This window comes from Antennarius striatus, chromosome 1, assembly GCF_040054535.1.
Source record: "Antennarius striatus isolate MH-2024 chromosome 1, ASM4005453v1, whole genome shotgun sequence".
NCBI lineage: Eukaryota > Metazoa > Chordata > Actinopteri > Lophiiformes > Antennariidae > Antennarius > Antennarius striatus.
Genome location: NC_090776.1, coordinates 5,217,403 through 5,234,510, shown reverse-complemented (window position 1 = coordinate 5,234,510; position 17,108 = coordinate 5,217,403). Strand labels below are relative to the sequence as shown.

The 17,108-nt window shown below is 40.5% G+C and overlaps 1 protein-coding gene across 3 annotated transcripts in view; it reads right to left on the bottom strand.

Moving 5' to 3' along the window:
• Nucleotides 1-12,146, bottom strand: part of adamts17 (ADAM metallopeptidase with thrombospondin type 1 motif, 17) — a 170,436-nt gene extending 158,290 nt beyond the window's left edge. For all 3 annotated transcript variants that reach the window (XM_068340531.1, XM_068340448.1, XM_068340615.1), the window contains exons 1-3: nt 11,900-12,146; nt 11,167-11,528; nt 2,412-2,583 (exon numbers count right to left, since the gene is read on the bottom strand). In XM_068340531.1, the coding sequence (XP_068196632.1) occupies nt 2,412-2,583; nt 11,167-11,528; nt 11,900-11,963 (598 nt within the window). In that variant the 5' untranslated portion in view covers nt 11,964-12,146. The remainder of the gene's footprint in view (nt 1-2,411; nt 2,584-11,166; nt 11,529-11,899) is intronic.
• Nucleotides 12,147-17,108: the final 4,962 nt, after the last annotated feature.

Genomic DNA, 17,108 nt, shown 5'->3' with positions numbered 1-17,108 from the left:
GCACCGCCATCAACCACTGGTGATGAGCCAGACAGGTTTCAACAATAGTCATTGGAATATGAATAGCATTGACCAAACCTGACAAGTTTAATTAGCTGGAATAAGACCAACCACCACTAGAACTGATGAAAGGTGAAAACCAGATAATTTAAAAAAGTGTTGTTTTCTAGTTTACTATTCTTTTCTGGTAGTTTACACAATTCTACAAGAAACTCCAACTAATGAAGATTGCGTGAACTTAATTTTTTAAATTGAAAGGTAAATCAAAAATTCCATGCAGGCATCCATCCATCCATCCATCCATCCATCCATCCAACCATCCATTCAACCTTCCATCTTTGACTATGTATCCTTCACTTGGTCACTGAGAAAACTATCTCATCAGGGATGTCCATACTTCCCTCTTACCAGACACATCTTCTACCGGTTCCAGGGGGATCCTGAAGCGTTCTTAGGCCAGCGGAGAGACAGTTTCTCCAACATGCCTAGGTCTTCCTCGGGGCCTCCTCCAGGTACCACGTGCCCAGAACCCAAGGGAAATGTCCTGGAAGCTTCCGAAACAGATGTCTCATCTGGCTCCGCTCCATGTGGAGGAGCAGCGGCTCTATTCCAAGTTACTCCCTGGTAAGTGAGCTCTTCACCCTATCTCTCACCCAGCCACTCTTTCGTCATTTCAACCACTTGTATCTGGGATCTTGTCATGTTGGTGATGACCCAAAGCTCATGACTATAGGGGAGAATAGGAGCATAGACTGACCGATAAATTGAGTGTTTTCTCTTTCAAATCAGCTCTTTCTTTACCATTACAGATCTACACAACGACTGCATCACTACAGCCGCTGCACCAATCCATCTGTCAATCTCATGATCTGTCCTTCCCTCACTCCTGCACAAGACCCAAAGATACATGAATGTCTTCACTTAGTGGAAAGATTCCCCACTGACCTAGAGAGGAAAGACCACCTTTTTCTGGTCATGAACCGGACTGCATACTGAAGGTTCAGATTTGATGAGGCCAACAGGACAACATCATCTGCAAAAAGCAGGGATAAAATCCTTTGGTTCCCAAACCGTACTCCCTCTGGAGGGTCCCTTGATGCACCTAGAAATTCTGTCCATAAAGATTATGAACAGAACTGGTGATAAAGGGTCGCCCTGTCGAAGTCCAACATGCACCTGGAACATGTCTGACTTAACTCCCAGCAATGTGGAGCAAACTCCGGCTTCAGTCATATAGGCATCAGACAGTCCTTAGAAGAGGGGCTCCAGTGTCACTCCCCACAGTATACGACAACGGACACAGTTGAATGCCTTTTCTAGATCCACAAAGCAAGTATGGTCTGTTTGGTAAAAACTCCCATGAACCCTCAAGCACTCGATGGAGCGTCTACTGCTGGTCCAGTGTTCTGCAACCGGGAACCATATTTTACCACTTGAATCAGAGGTATGACTATCAGTTCAATTGTCCTCTCCAGGATCCTGGAATAGACGTTCCCCGGGAGGTTGACGGGCGTGACCTCCCTGTAGTTGGAGCACCCGTTTCTTTAGAGTGGGGACCACCACCCCAGTCTGCCAATCAAGAAGCACTGTGCCCAGCTGCAATTGCATGTTACAGAGCTGTGTCAACCAAGACAATCCTTGCACATCCAGAGACTTGAGGTACTCAGCGCGAATCCTGCCACCAAGAGTTTGGCAACCATCTTGGTGAGTTCAGTTCTTGTGATGGATGAGTCCACCTAAGAGACCTCAGTCTCTGCTTCCACCATAGAAGACATGGAAGTGACATAGAGGAGATTCTCAAAGTATTCCTTCCACTGCCCGACAATATCCTCACTCAATGTCAGCTGCTCCTCGCCTCCACTGTACACAGTGTTGGCGGTGGTACCACTTTCCCCTCCTGAGGTCCGGATGTTTTTCCAGAATATCTTTGAGGCTGATCGACTATAGTTTATTTGGTTTGACAGCATCTCTTACTTCCGGCGTTGACGTCTGGATTCCAAGGTAGCCACTGCAACAGCCATTGGATACCTTGCGACCGCACCTCTGAGCAGTCGCTTTGGTAATAAGCGTGGAGAGCATGGTCCAGTCTGACTCAATGTAGCAAACAGGATCCTGTTTGTGATGCCAATTATGTAGAGAAAAATCGAAATAAAACGCAGGTACAACAGTGAATGGTTTGCAGCCAAACGGGAATGCTTTAATTGATTCTCAGCTCATCAGTACAGATCAATCGGGAAACAGCCCCAAACTTATACTCGCATTCGTGTGTATGTGTGCATGTGTGAGTGTGTGTGTCTTTTCTTTGATGAGAAAGGTTCTTTGCTGCCAAAACTGACATCCTGTGTTCTCTTGATTTGAAGTGTGACCTAACCATGCATTATTTCACCACCACACATTCAACAGTCCCTCACCTTGAATAGTTCCGCAGTAATTGTTGTAGTCATGATCTGGAACAGAGCTGCTCATCCCAGAGAGCCGAGAATGAAGTAGACGATGTTTACGTCCGGAAAATGACTGTGATGAGTTGTTGTCATCCATTGGCTGAATGAGGAGAATGTCCTCCCCAATCTGGATAAGTCCAGTCTGTAGACAATGAACCAAAAAATATTAGCGAAAAAAGGCACACACACACACACACACACACACACACACACACACACACACACACACACACACACACACACACACACATACAATGCTATGAGTCCTACCTCAGAGATCATCTTACCTTAAGAAAGTAGTGCATCCCTGTGATTCCGTTCAAAAAAATGTGTGCATCCCAACATGACGTTTATGTATCCCAAAAGTAATACAGGATATATGGTAGAAACCGTATGCAATGATTGAGTTTAATATAAAAACTAAAACTGTTAATATTAATGATTTTATGAATAAAGTCATAACTATTTAAGTTAAAAAAAGAGAAGAATTAAATATTTCTATCAAAATGTTATAGCCTGATGGTTATTCTGACAAAAATTTAATAATGGTGATTTTCAAAATTTAAGTGTAGAAATGGATAAATTCTGAATATTTTTGTTGAATGGAAGTGGATTTTTCCCAGTGTTATATTGTGGAAAAAGGTGGCAATTTTTAAAAAAAAATTGTAATTATTTAGAGCTTGCGTACGATATGTGATGATTGTCTGTCCCTGTCAGAAAGTGTGCATCAAAGATGCAAGGACGCATGCTAACGAGAACACTGCTACCTCAGAAGATGAGCATAATGATGGAGTCATACAGGCCTTAATATCACCCAGTTTAAAAATGTCAGCACCAGGTGTTAAGGAACCAGTGTAATTGATTTCCTGAGATCTCTTCGCATCAGCTGAGTATCTACAGATTTTTCATTTTGTGACTACCACCCAAACTATGGTGGATTTAATTTGCATGTAATCTGCAGAATATTATTTTCTTTTTGTGGGCATTTCTGTTCAGTCTTTCTAAGTTGGCTTTATAAGTTCATAATTAAATTTTAAATTTTCAGTGTTACAAGAGTAATAGGATTAGTAGATATTTGCACACAAGCCTAGTCCATCCTCTCCTGGCTGTCTGTGTAAAAATAACAAGCATGGAATAATATATTTAATATATAAATCCCACCTGAGTGTAAGTCGCAGGACCAGCCAAACCAGTCAGACCAGAATATACAGTAATCTGCAAAGATAATGATAATCTCTTGTGCAAACATGTGTTTCACACACACTGTCATGGTGGTGTGTTTTGTTTTGATCCCTTTCTGTCTCTTTTTGCCATGTATCTGGTTGTGGCTACACCTCCTCCTCCAACTCTACGTGACACCTGCACACCTACTCATCTTCTGCTGCTGGCACAGCTGCTCCCTATCATCTCTTCAGTATGTAAGGCCCGGCTCCCCTCTAAGTCTCTGTCAGACCACTCAGTCACCCACATTGGTACTGTCAGACTCAGACACATCCAAACTCAAACTGTGAAATAAAAACAAACATATCTCAGTGAAATTAAAACAATTGTGTCCTGCTTCAAAATAGATTGGTGTCATCATGAGACCTTAACAATAGAAAATATTAACCATTATGAACATTCAATAATGCTGTGATGGCTGCCAGCCAGCTGGAGACACTGATGTTACAATGCCAAGTTGTTGCTTATGCCTCACACTCAACCAACACAGGTAACTTGTGGTTTTTTTTTGAGGGGGGTGTCACCACTGATAACTTCTTTACTTCTCTTGAACTTTCCAAGGCACTGAAGGCCCAGAAAAGCAGCCTGGTTGGTGCAGTAAATAAGAGCAGATAAGAGCTTCCTCCATATGTAGAGGAGCAAAGGGACCGGCACACTAAAGAGGTGCTGAAATGTGACAGTGCAACCCTAACAATCTATCAATGATAACCAAGAAAAAATGTCTCATTCTAATCACAATCCACACAGCTGTCAACATCACAAGTGGTCTTGAGGCTAAAATAGAGACTATTACGTGCCTGGCTGCCATAAATGCTTCGATCCTGTTCAAGAAGTGTACCAATAAGATTGTCACAGAGGAACCTCATAATGCGACTCGCAAAGAAACTTTGCTCAGGACACATGAAAGCAAAAGCCTGACAAATGATGGTGCAAGAGCCCCATTTGGAGCAGCAGAAGATGGAGAAGAAAAGGTAGTGCCAAGTGAAGAATGTGTAAGAAAAATAAAGCAAAGGAAAATTGTGTCAAATGTCATAAGGTAGTGGGAGCTGCACAAGGAAGGCACAGGTTACCTGTGTTGACTGTGAGTGATTGGAAGCCATAAGCAAACCATCTTGGCTTCGTAACAGCAGTGTCTCCAGCTGGGGGCAACTATCACAGCATTATTTAATGTTCATAATAGTTAATAATTGTCAATGTTAAGGTCTAATGGTGACACCAACGTATTTTGAAGTAGGAAACAATTGTTTTTATTTCACAGAGTTACTTTTTTTTATTTCAAAGTTCAAATTTGGATGTGTAATTGTAGAGAAGTTGTGTTGTGTCAGTTAAATAAATAAAACACTCATTATAATTTAAATTTAGTGTCCTGATGTGTTTTTACCTATTCCATCATTTATTCTTGGATATTTTACTGATAATCCAAATTACATACAAATGATATCTGGGCAGTCACTACTCAGATCTCTTTTGTGTTTTGAAATTTTAATGATCAAACAATGTCAGAATAAAATATACACACATTTAATAAAAGTCAGGCTCCTATTGGTAGATAAATTTTTTTAAACCGAGTTATGACATTGCAAATTTTGAAAACAGTCAAAATGACTGCCTTGGGACTTCTGATGTGAATCAAAATTGTTTACCTTTGTGTAAGAAAAAGTTGCAAGAACATTAGGTGTCAAGAATAAATAAATAAATGAAAAAGAAACATTTTGATCATAAAAATTAAAAGAAAATTACAAAGAAAAAGAAAAAATAGAAAGCTGTTGTAAATATAACAATTTTTGTTCATGCATACTTTGTAGTTCATAATTTCCTATTCATGTGTTGTATTCATTAATGTACTTCATGTTCTGAGTTCATAAAAGACTTGTTCTGTAAATAGTTCTCCCACTTTTGTGATCAAAAACATTGATTTGAATCTCAATTTTGAGGCTGTTCTGTAAATAGTTTTAAAATAAACAATAAATATAGCAATCAAGCCATATTAATTTCAGACTTAAAATAATGTACCGATTTAAGCCCCACCCATTCCAAGTACAGATATGGATACAGATAATTTAGATGGTTGAACAGATACAGATAAAGATAGTGGTGTACTCGCTTACCCCTAGCTGTTATGTCATGCAAATTGTTTCTGATAAGATTTAGGGATTAGTATTTTGTATTTAGAGTAGTAATGGCATTTAAATGACCTCAAAAGGTGCTTATAGATTGAAATTCATTAAATGAGGATTATGATAACTAAACTCAAGAACAATCTCTTGCAGCTAACTCTGTTCTTTTTTTTTTTTAAATTAAACAAAAACATGATTAAGAGTGGGCCTCACTCAAACAGCATCAAATGCCATGCTCCATTTTCATGAGTTCCACTTTGAATTCAAGAGTAACATTGAGCAGCAACTGCACTTCCCTGTCTTTCTGGACATATGATTCCCCTTCTTCCTCTGGTACTGCTGTAAGCCTAGAATATCAACAAAACGTTTCAACAAATGATAGACCAGTAATTACTTTATAAACAGATTAGATAGATAGATACTTTATTAATCCCGGAGGAAATTGTACAATTTCTGATTAACTTTTATGGCTGTATGACTTCAAATTATATTGATCTGTTGGTGTGGTATGCTCTGCACAGCATTTCAGCTGCAGTACATATTTACACTTATGTGGATGGAGAGAATTTTCATACACATGCTCAAGTGGATGTGATTGTTTTTTAAAGAGAAGGAACGAAAACTCCATTTTTATATACAGTGGTACCTCTACTTATAAATGTCTCTTCATACGAAATTTTCAAGTTACGAAACGCCTCAACAGGACAATATTGCCTCTTGTTATGAAAGAAATTACAGGATACAAAAGGTAAAAATACAGTATGGGCTGCTACTTGCAGCTCCCAAAGTTTAGTGAACGCAACATTCTTATAGCTGCTCTGCAATGGCTATTACCTAGCATTTTCCTGGCATCCCATTGACTAAGAGGGACCTCTACCGTATGCGTCTATGTGTGTAGCTAGATAGGTGTCTATGCAGCGTCCTCGTCATTCGGCCCTCGACCCATGAGGTGTTCCGATAGCTTTAAGTAATGTATTAACTTTTAGGGTATTCACTATGGACCCCAAGAAAGTGATGGAGAATAGACGAAAAGAAAATAAGAAGAAAATATTTTTTTTGTCCATACAATCAAAGCCAGAGATAATAGAAAAACATGAAAAAGGGATGCATTTGGTTGATCTCACCAAAGAATATAACTGTAAAGTATCTACAATCGCCACATTATTAAAACAAAAGGAAGCCGTAAAAGCTATAACTCCTTCCAAATGCCTCTCTATAATTTTGAAGAGGAAGTCAGCAGTGAACAATGAGATGGAGAGGTTGTTACTCGTGTGGATAAAGGAGAAAGAGATGGCTGATGACACAGAGGCCATGATTTGCGAAAAGGCAAGTGTCATTTTTAATGAACTCGTGTAGGAGGATTCAGGTGAGGGAAAATCGGCAAAAGAACACCCGGAGTTTAAGGCATTGCGGGGGTGGCTCTGAACACATTACAGGTAATTACAAATGGTAAGATGAAGCGCCACTATTAAACAAAGCACATAACTTCAGAGCAAAGGTATCCCTTGGTGTCGAATCTGAGGGTACACAAAATAACCAAGCACAATGAAAACAAATGTTCACTAAAGGTATCGTGGATAAAACTCATCAACTTCATCAACTGCCAATGACCTGCTACTAAACTTGAGGTGGTTGACGAATGGCAATGCACTGGAACAGTTCTGGTCTTTTCGTAAATAGCATCTTTCTGAGAGCAGACTAACAGTTTTCACTGTTTGTGCAGGATGACCATAAGATGAAATTTCGGTTGAAATTACATCACATCTTAATGAGCTCAATTTAAAGCTGTAAGGCCCGAATAATTGTTGCTGATTTGATGACAGCTGTTCTCTTTCCAGAGGAATAATAATACCCCCACCTATATGAATAAGCTCACTTGAAAACCTTCACTCTGTCACACTTTTAACTCTACCCACTAACATCCAACTAATCATGGCGCCCAACCAATCACGACGCATCTGCCAGAAGGAATCACGTGAACAATATGGCGTAAGGCATCGTGCAGCGAGGCTTTTTTTGTTGCGGTTACGCCTTTCGTCCACATAACAACGCAGACATCCGGGATGAAAATGCCGGCCAGAGTGAAGTATTTTGAAAACGCCGGGTCTGCGTTGTCGTGTGGACGCTGTTACCAAAACTTTTTCTATCCTGGGGGCGTCTCCTTGTGACGAAAACCTCTGTGACGTTAGTGTGTGTGACCCGTGTCTATACGTACACACAGAATGGAAGGAGTTAGAACCGGCTATTTTCTGACGTATAACAGCTCCACGTCGCAGATGTGTTGATAAACATGCTTGACAGTTGGATATTTGTTTTTGTGTTTCTTTCTTTGTGAGTTACAATGTTTACATATTTCTTTATTCATTTATTCATGAGGAGGAAATACGTTCCCAAATTCCCAAACGCAGGAAATTCACGCAGTTCCTCGTGGAAGACAACCTCCATGACAGAGTCATGGAGGTTGTGCGACCCGGTCCCCATGGAGCAGTGCGACCCGGTCCCGTTCTCAGAGTTGTTCTGCTTATAAACGTGTTGATAAACGCACTTATGCGGCTACATGTGGACATGGCCTGATTCAGGTAGTGCTTCGGTTTGAGTTTTGACACCGATATAAGGCGGGTGTCATCTAAAGCAATATTTCACCTGCTTTGACAAGAAAAAAGAAATCACCTAAGACCTGCCACAGTGGACAAAAATGTTATTTTCAAATGAAAACCAATGATATTAGCATAATCACTGGCTATTCTTCAACATTACAAAAGCACAATAATTGTCCACACCACAACCACCCTCTCCTCACTGTACATGTTTGCTGCATTTTCATTTCGGTCATGTCCAAATTATCACTTTCCATAGGGCCAGTGTTTGTGTGTGTGCGCATGTGTGTTTGACTCCAAATGTTTGCAGAAGTATACAGTACACAAACAAAAGTAGATTCATTTTTATATATTTTTTTTATTTTTATACACACACACACACACACATACACACACACACACACACACACACACACACACACACACACACACAGTGTACTGCCATCACTAAAATATATATGATTTGCATACTTCGTTATTTTGCTGAGTTTTATTCACAGACTTTCTGCAAAATGCCACACACTTCAAACTCATGCCAACTGATATTTTAGCATCCAGTAGATGTTGCACTAGAGCAAATGAAGCCTCATGAAGCTTCGAACCTCAGTGAACCGATTGGGATGAAAAGCTTCAGTGCTTCATTGGGCTTCATTTTCCCATCACTAACTATACATGGACTTCACAGTTAACATAATTTAAGAGTGTCATAACTGTTCCAACAATTTTCATGTTTTTGAGCAGAGAGTAAAAACAGCAGGAACAGAAAACTGCAACAATTTGTGAATGCTCATGCTGGCTAGCACGAGCAGTCCGTCAAGCCATGGTTTCCGTTTGAAATGGGACAATGTAGTATCCAAAATGCTCCTCGGGCATTTGACAAAAACGGTCTTTAAGTAACTACATACAGTTCTGTTCATGTAGTTAGCTAACAGAACTATCACTTCTCTAAAATGTCTTTTCCACTTGCTATTTTGATCGGTGTATTTTCCTTTAATGTTAGCTCCTTTCCAAATCTCACGATTAGTTAGCTTTCTTTATCCAGTTAGCCTGCTAACATTCATCTACGGCTTCACAATGCCCGCCCAGCGCAATCCATGATTTGCCAACACAAATTCGTTACGTCACCACGTTGATTTTTGACTACGTTGGGTGCGCTTTGTTTATATTACCAACATATTTGTTTTCATATGTTTGGTATGAAGTCTGATAATGGTTTATCGTGGAATTTTGCACCTGATAAATCCGCTTTTTATTTGTGGTTTTCTGAAATGTTTGGGGGTTTTTTACTTGAAGTGCAGGCATTCACTTCTTTAGGATGGAATCTCTTTCATTTATGAGAAAAAAGGGCGATCCGGCTCTGTTTGTACTTTATTCGTTTTTGTTTTGTTTGTTTTCTTAATTTTGAGGTTTGTGTGTTCTTCAGTCTTACATAAAGGCCTTAAATATATTTGCCTGGGTCTACTTTTACCTATGGTAAAGAGCTAGCTAGCTATGCTCTCAGTTAAACATATCCTGCATTGACAACTGACAATAAATATTATTGAAACCATGAAAATGTGGACAAAAGGGTCGGTTATAAAACACAACCTGTTCTTCGGTTCAAACCTTGTACTTAGAGGAAATATTAATAACTGAACCTCTGTGAGTTGTAATTGAATATCCCTGCTTTAAAGTTTGCTGCAATGCTATTAACAGATTCAACTACTGTTGCTGTCTCCACCAGCTTTCAGAGAAACCCACCACATCTTTCACAATATCCTTATGAAGCTTTACACAGCTAGACAATGATATCTATGTCCACTGAAAGTCACCTAGGTGTTTGAACTGTCTGAAGATTTACTGAGGAAATAACGGAGCATGCTTTACTTAAAGAGCTAGCCTTGTCTACTGAGATATAACAAATAAGCCTGAACCCCTACTCCACTCACTTTACATAACTGCATAATGTAAATTAGCCTCAGCTAATGTGGAACTGCATTGGAGAAAGACATATTTTCCTTAACCGTTCTTCCAGAGTAACATTGGGTGCTCTGCTGTATCACAGAAGAACTGTGGGTGGAGAATGTTTGATTTGACAGGCTGATAATCAATGTCATTGCTGTCATTTAGTTGATTTGAGCTCTCAAAACAGAGTTTTCCTTTGGAATTTAAAGACTGGAAGAACTTTGTCATTCCACAGTCTCCTAAACAAATGCAGAATATCTTATTATGATATGCATGCAAATTCAATCTTCAGAGCAGGAAGTTATTTTGTGTTTACTGTGTTGTTTCACAATACAAATGCTTCCTTCTATGTCATACATGTTATATATTTTACTAAATTTAAAGAGGCAGAATAGTTGTTGTAAAACAGAAGTCTACAAACATTTAAAATACTGTACCATTATGTGAGTCCTGGGGGGTCTGGTTTGGTTATGTTTGACTTAAAACTGGCTGACAGAAAATGACAGAAAAATGAGTGGTTAAATGAGAGCTGCATTGAAAAGATTCAGGGTCATTGGACTTTCAGCAGCCCAGGTCACAAAGCTAAATTCTGGCCTGTCTGTACACGTAAGGTAAAGGACGCAGTGGATGGTGCTGCCAGACAATTGGAGAATAGGAAGAAAATCAATGAGGAGTTTTATGGCTGCAGTGAGGATGGACATGCATGTGACTAGGGTGATGTAGAGGGATACAGGAGACAGAGGGTCTTGGAAAAAAAAGCAAAAGGGAGAAAAAAAGGTTTTGCATAACGACTGCTAATTTGGCACAAATCTTAACAGAATCTCGATAAATTAAAAATATATTTACCAGGCCCCCACATGTGCTCACTGATGCCAGAGAATTTGTGTGGTTGGCGACGGAACCCGAGTAGTAGCAGAGCTTGTTCGTGAACAAGCTGCTCAATGCGCTGTTGTTTTTGTGTCTCTCCTCCACCACAAAGTCCCCTGAGAGAAATATGCTGTCTTGTGACAGATTTAAATACAGATTCTTTCCAAATGCAGGCAGCGACAGCATGATACTATTCGATTCAAACTGGCTTTCCTTCGGCTCATCTGGGGACCGTTGGCCCCGGTGCTGTGGTGTTCGGACTGTGTGGGCAGAAGACAGGTGCGCCTCCTGGCCTGACAGCAGCCTTGGAATTACTTCATCTGTCTCCAGCTCAAACTGGGCTGTAAAGAGCAAAAGTTTCAGTCAAGTAGCAGTTACAACTGATAAAAATACCCCGCTGTCCTAAACGGATTAACTTTAACATTGTCTCATGCTACCACATTTAGAAAAAAAATCTGCAGCGTAAAATTTACTGTGGTGTCTCTGCTAGAGAAATTTACACAGCCTTAATATTTGTGCTCTCTCTCTCTCTCTCTCTCTCTCTCTCTCTCTCTCTCTCTCTCTCTCTCTCTCTCTCTCTCTCTCTCTCTCTATCTATCCATATATATATATATATATATATATATATATATATATATATATATATATAAGACAAGCAGACATGATATACAGCACTGATCTTGCACCTGAAGTGTTTTAAATCAGTACTTACCAGTGCCAGTGATTCCGATACAGACAAAAGAGAGAACTACATGGGTAACGTGGCTGTAGTGCATGATCCTCCGAGGGAGGGTGGAAGAACATAGAGATGAACCTTTTGTTATATAAAGGTTTTTGTTTGTTCGGTTGGTCGGTTTGTTTTTTTTGTTTTTATATGGAAAGTCCACAGATCTTTGTAAAGCTTACAGATGACTGCACAGTTTCTTCAGAGTTACGGAATTTGGAGCAAACTGTCAGCAGAGACGTCATAGCCAAGAACACGCCTACTCGGACAGGGCCGGCCTTGAATATTTACTACTAAAGCTTGAACCGAAATGAGAGATCCATGCCCTGTCATTGGTCAGTGAATCTGTCTCTCACTGTCGGTGAATGTAACCCTACACGTGCTTTGAAGAAGAAAATTAAAGGTACTGCACTTTCAGTGTTTTTACTGCATGGCTGTGTTTGAGTCTTTTGTACCATAGTATTGACATTACCAAGTTTAAGAAAACTTAAACAAAAGCTTCATCAGGAATGATCACAGCAAGAGATTAAGAAAGCAAGAGAGACAGACACAGAGTAAGAGAGATAGACAGAGGGAGAAAGAGAGAGGGAGAGAGAAAGAGAGAGAGAGAGAGATTTTGATTTTTAACCACGTTTATTCATAAAAGTCAAATTAAAAAATAATCACGTTGACACAAAATCCAAAAGAGATTCACGTAAAGAGGATTTTCAATAGTACCATGTGTTTTCTGAACAAAGAAACATCTAACCTTTTAACATTTATCAAACTAAAAAAAAAAAAAAAACAGAGAGAAAAAGAGATAAGTAAAACATATTAAGACTGAAAATAAAGACGACAGATTAGAAGATTAGAAGTGTACTAGTAACATGTAAAGACTGGAGCTTCTCAACCAATTTCAGATGGTGATGGACTGTCCAACAGAAAGCTACATTCTTGAAAATTAAGACTGCTATGGTACCAACTTTATAACAATAGCAGTGATCACAGAAAATTATATCCGATCAAAATAATTTGCTTCAAATGACTCAAAAAATTTAAATATAAATATATACATAGTATATATTTAAATACATAGTATTTTTCTAGTTTTTGTTGGCCTGGTTCCAATTTATTGCAGTCGTAATGCATTATTAAAACATGTTAATTTGGCTGTGGATTGGAAATGTTGTCACAATGTAACACCAATCCAGCTCCACAAAGATTCCTTTGTTCATTATATAGCTCTCTTTTGTCGGTCCTTACACAATTTTGTCTGTCTTCATACGTAAATGCAACATGATGTATATCGCTTGTCTTGTTTGTTTGTTTGTTTGTTTGTTTCTGTGGTTCAGCAAGGCTATTCAGAGCTATTGTAGAAGAAAAAAAATGTATTTAATCAAATATTTTGAGGAAATTCTGTGTTTTATGAACTTTGCAATTAGACCCTGCATCGTTGTTTGTAACATTATACAATGGTCTCTGCTACATTACGTCCCATTGATGTGTAAGTTGCTTCTGAACTGGGGTCTGGCACAACACAATAGCCAGAAACCCTCCCCCCACATTCCTGACATTCCACAACTGAGAGAGTTTACCAAATACTTTATTTCTCTTTGTAACAAGCTGCAAATGTCTGCGAAAGATTGCACTCTATTGTGAGCCAGGCCTTTCCCTTTAAGAGACTCAGTTGGCAGAGCGGGTCATACAATGATCTCAAGATTGGCGGTTCGATTCCTGCTCCCACCCAGGCACCTCAGAGTGTGAGCTGACACTGGAAGGTGTCAGCTCTCCTCCTGAGCACTGCCAAGGCGTCTTTGAACAAGGCACTGTCACCTTCATAGGTTACTCAGATGGTCGCACAGTAAAGAGCGGCCTGCCACTCTTCGCCCCCCCACCCCAAACACACACACACACACACACACACACACACACACTGCATGCCTAATGGCCCCTATGTGTGTGTATTACGGGTCTGTATACACTCCTTCTCTTCTTTTCCTTTCGGCTTTTCCCTTCAGGGGTCGCCACAGCGAATCAATTGCCTCCATCTAACCCCGTTTTCTGCATTCTCTGCTCTCACACCAGTTACCTTCATGTCCTCTATCACTACGCGAATAAACCTCCTCTTTGGTCTTCCTCTATACCTCCTGCCTGGAAGTTCAAAACTCAGCATCCTTCTACCAATATATTCATGATCTCTCCTCTGGACATGTCCAAACCATCTCAGTCTGGCCTCTCTTACTTTGTCTCCAAAACCTCTCACATGTGCTGTCCCTCTGATGTACTCATTCCTGATCCTATCCATCCTGGTCACTCCCAGACAGAACCTCAGCATCTTCATCTCTGCTGCTCCAGCTCTGTCTCCTGTCTTTTCCTCAGTGACACTGTCTCTAGACCAAACAACATCGCTGGTCTCACCACAGTTTTGCACACCTTTCCTTTCATTTTAGCTGAAACTCTTCTATCACACCTTAACACTTAACACTTTTTTTCTATCACACATCACACCAACACTTTTTTTTCCATCCTGCCTGTACACGCTTCTTCACCTCTTTACCCCACACTCCATTGCTCTGGACTGTTGAGCCTAAGTACTTTAAATCCTCCACCTTCTTGATCTCTTCTCCCTGTAACCTCACTCTTCCACTTGGGTCCCTCTCATTCACACACATGTACTCTGTCTTACTGCGGCTAACCTTCATTCCTCTCCTTTCCAGGAAAAACCTCCACATCTCTAGTTTCTCCTCCACCTGTTCCCTGCTCTCACTACTGATCACAATGTCATCTGCAAAAATCATAGTCCATGGAGATTCCTGTCTAACCTCATCTGTCAGCCTGTCCATCACCATAGCGAACAAGAAGGGGCTCAGAGCTGAGCCCTGATGCAGTCCCACCTGCACCTTGAACTCCTCTGTCACACCTACAGCACACCTCACCACTGTCTTACAGTCCTCACACATGTCCTGCACCGCTCTAACTTCTCTGCAACTACAGACTTCCTCATACAGTACCACAGTTCTTCTCTGGGCACCCTGTCATAAGCTTTCTCCAGATCTACAAAAACACAATGAAGCTCCCTCTGGCCTTCTCTGTACTGCTCTAACAACATCCTCAAAGCAAATACTGCATCTGTAGTACTCTTTTTTGGCATGGAACCATATTGTTGCTCACAAGTGCTAACTTCTGCCCTTAGTCTAGCTTCAACTACTCTTTCCCATTACTTCATTATATAGCTCATCAGCTTTATTCCTCTGTAGTTGCCACAACTGTGCACATCTCCCTTCTTCTTAAAAATGGGCACCAGCACACTTCCCCTCCATTCCTCAGGCATCTTCTCACTTTCCAAGATCCCGTTGAACCAACCCAGTCAGGAACTCTACTGCCACCTCTCCTACACACTTCCTGACCTCTACAGGTATATCATCAGGAACGACTACCTTTCCACTCTTCATCCTCTTCATTGCCCTCCTCTCTTCATCCTGACAAATCTTTGCGACTTCCTGGTCCACACCAGCCCCCTTTTCTAGTATTTTGTTCTTTCTCATTTTCTTCGATCATCAACTCTTCAAAGGACTATTGATCACACTACTGGCCCCTTTCAATAGACTTCCATCCCTATCCTTAATCACCCGAACCTGCTGCCATCCTTCCCATCTCCGTCTCTCTGTCTTGCCAACCTGTATAGATCAGTCTCCCTCCTTACTGTACACTGTATGTCCCTGTACACCCTCTCCTCTCCTCAGTCTTCTCAGTGTCCCACTTCTTCTTAGCTAACCTCTTTCTCTGTATACACTCCTGTACCTCCTCATTCCACCACCAAGTCTCCTTATCTACTTTCCTTCCAGAGAACACACCAAGTACTCTCCTACCTGTCTCCCTGATAACATTAGCTGTAGTTGTCCAGCCATCTGGAATAACTCCCTGACCACCCAGTGCCTGTCTTAACTCCTTCCTAAAAGTCATGCAACACTCTTCCTTTTTCAGGTTCCAACATTTCGTCCTCTGCTTTGCCTTTTCCTTCTTCATTTCCTCATCACCAGACTCATCCTACACACCACCATCCTATGCTGTTTGGCTACACTCTTTCCTACCACTACTTTGCAGTCACTGATCTCCTTCAGGTTACACCGTCTACACAAGATGTAGTCTACCTGTGTGCTCCTACTGCCATTCTTATAGGTCACTCTTTGTTCCTGCCTCCTCTGGAAGAAAGTATTTACTACAGCCATTTCCATCCTTTTTGCAAAGTCAACTACCATCTCTCCTTCTGCATTCCTTTCCTGGATACCAAACCTGCCCATCACCTCCTCATCACCTCTGTTTCCTGCACCAACATGTCCATTGAAGTCTGCACCACTGACACCTCTTTCACTTTTAGGTATGACCTGCATCACTTTATCAAAGTCCAACCAAAATTTTTACTTCTCCTCCAGCTCACATCCTACCTGTGTAGCATACCCACTAAAAACATTGAATATCACACCTTCAATTTCTAGTTTCAGACTCATCATTCTATATGACACTTTTTTTTTTAAACTCCAGGACATTCCTAACAAACTCCTCCTTTAAGATAACTCTTACTCCATTTTTCTTCCTATCTACACCATGATAGAACCACATGAACCCCTGCTTCTAAACGTCTAACATTATTCTTTCTAATGCAAGACAAAGTTAGACTTCAAGTGGCTAGAGTGTAAGCAGTTCCTGTAACACAAAGGCATTGATATCCCACCCGTTCCCCAGACCTGAATCTAATTGAGCACTTCTGGAACATCATCTCTCTCTCCATCCACGAATGCCGAGTTGAACCACAAACTCTCCAGGAGTTGGCAGATGCTTTAGTTCAGGTCTGTGAGGAAATCCCTCAGGAGAACGTCCACCGCCTCATCAGGAGCATGCCCAGGCATTGTAGGGAGGCCACACACATTACTGAACGTTATTATAACTTTGGACATTACATCAAAGTTGGATCAGCCTCTAGTGTGTTTTTCCACTTTAATTTTCTGTATAACTCCAAATACAGACCTCCATGGGTTGATACATTTGATTTTTATTTATAATTGTTGTGTGATTTTGTTGTCAGCACATTCAACTATGGAAAGAAAAGTATTTAATAAAAATATTTCATTAATTCAGATCTACATTGTATTCCCTTTATTTTTTATGCCAACAAAACTCCAATTAATTAAAAAAAATATATATATATGTTCCGGATGCC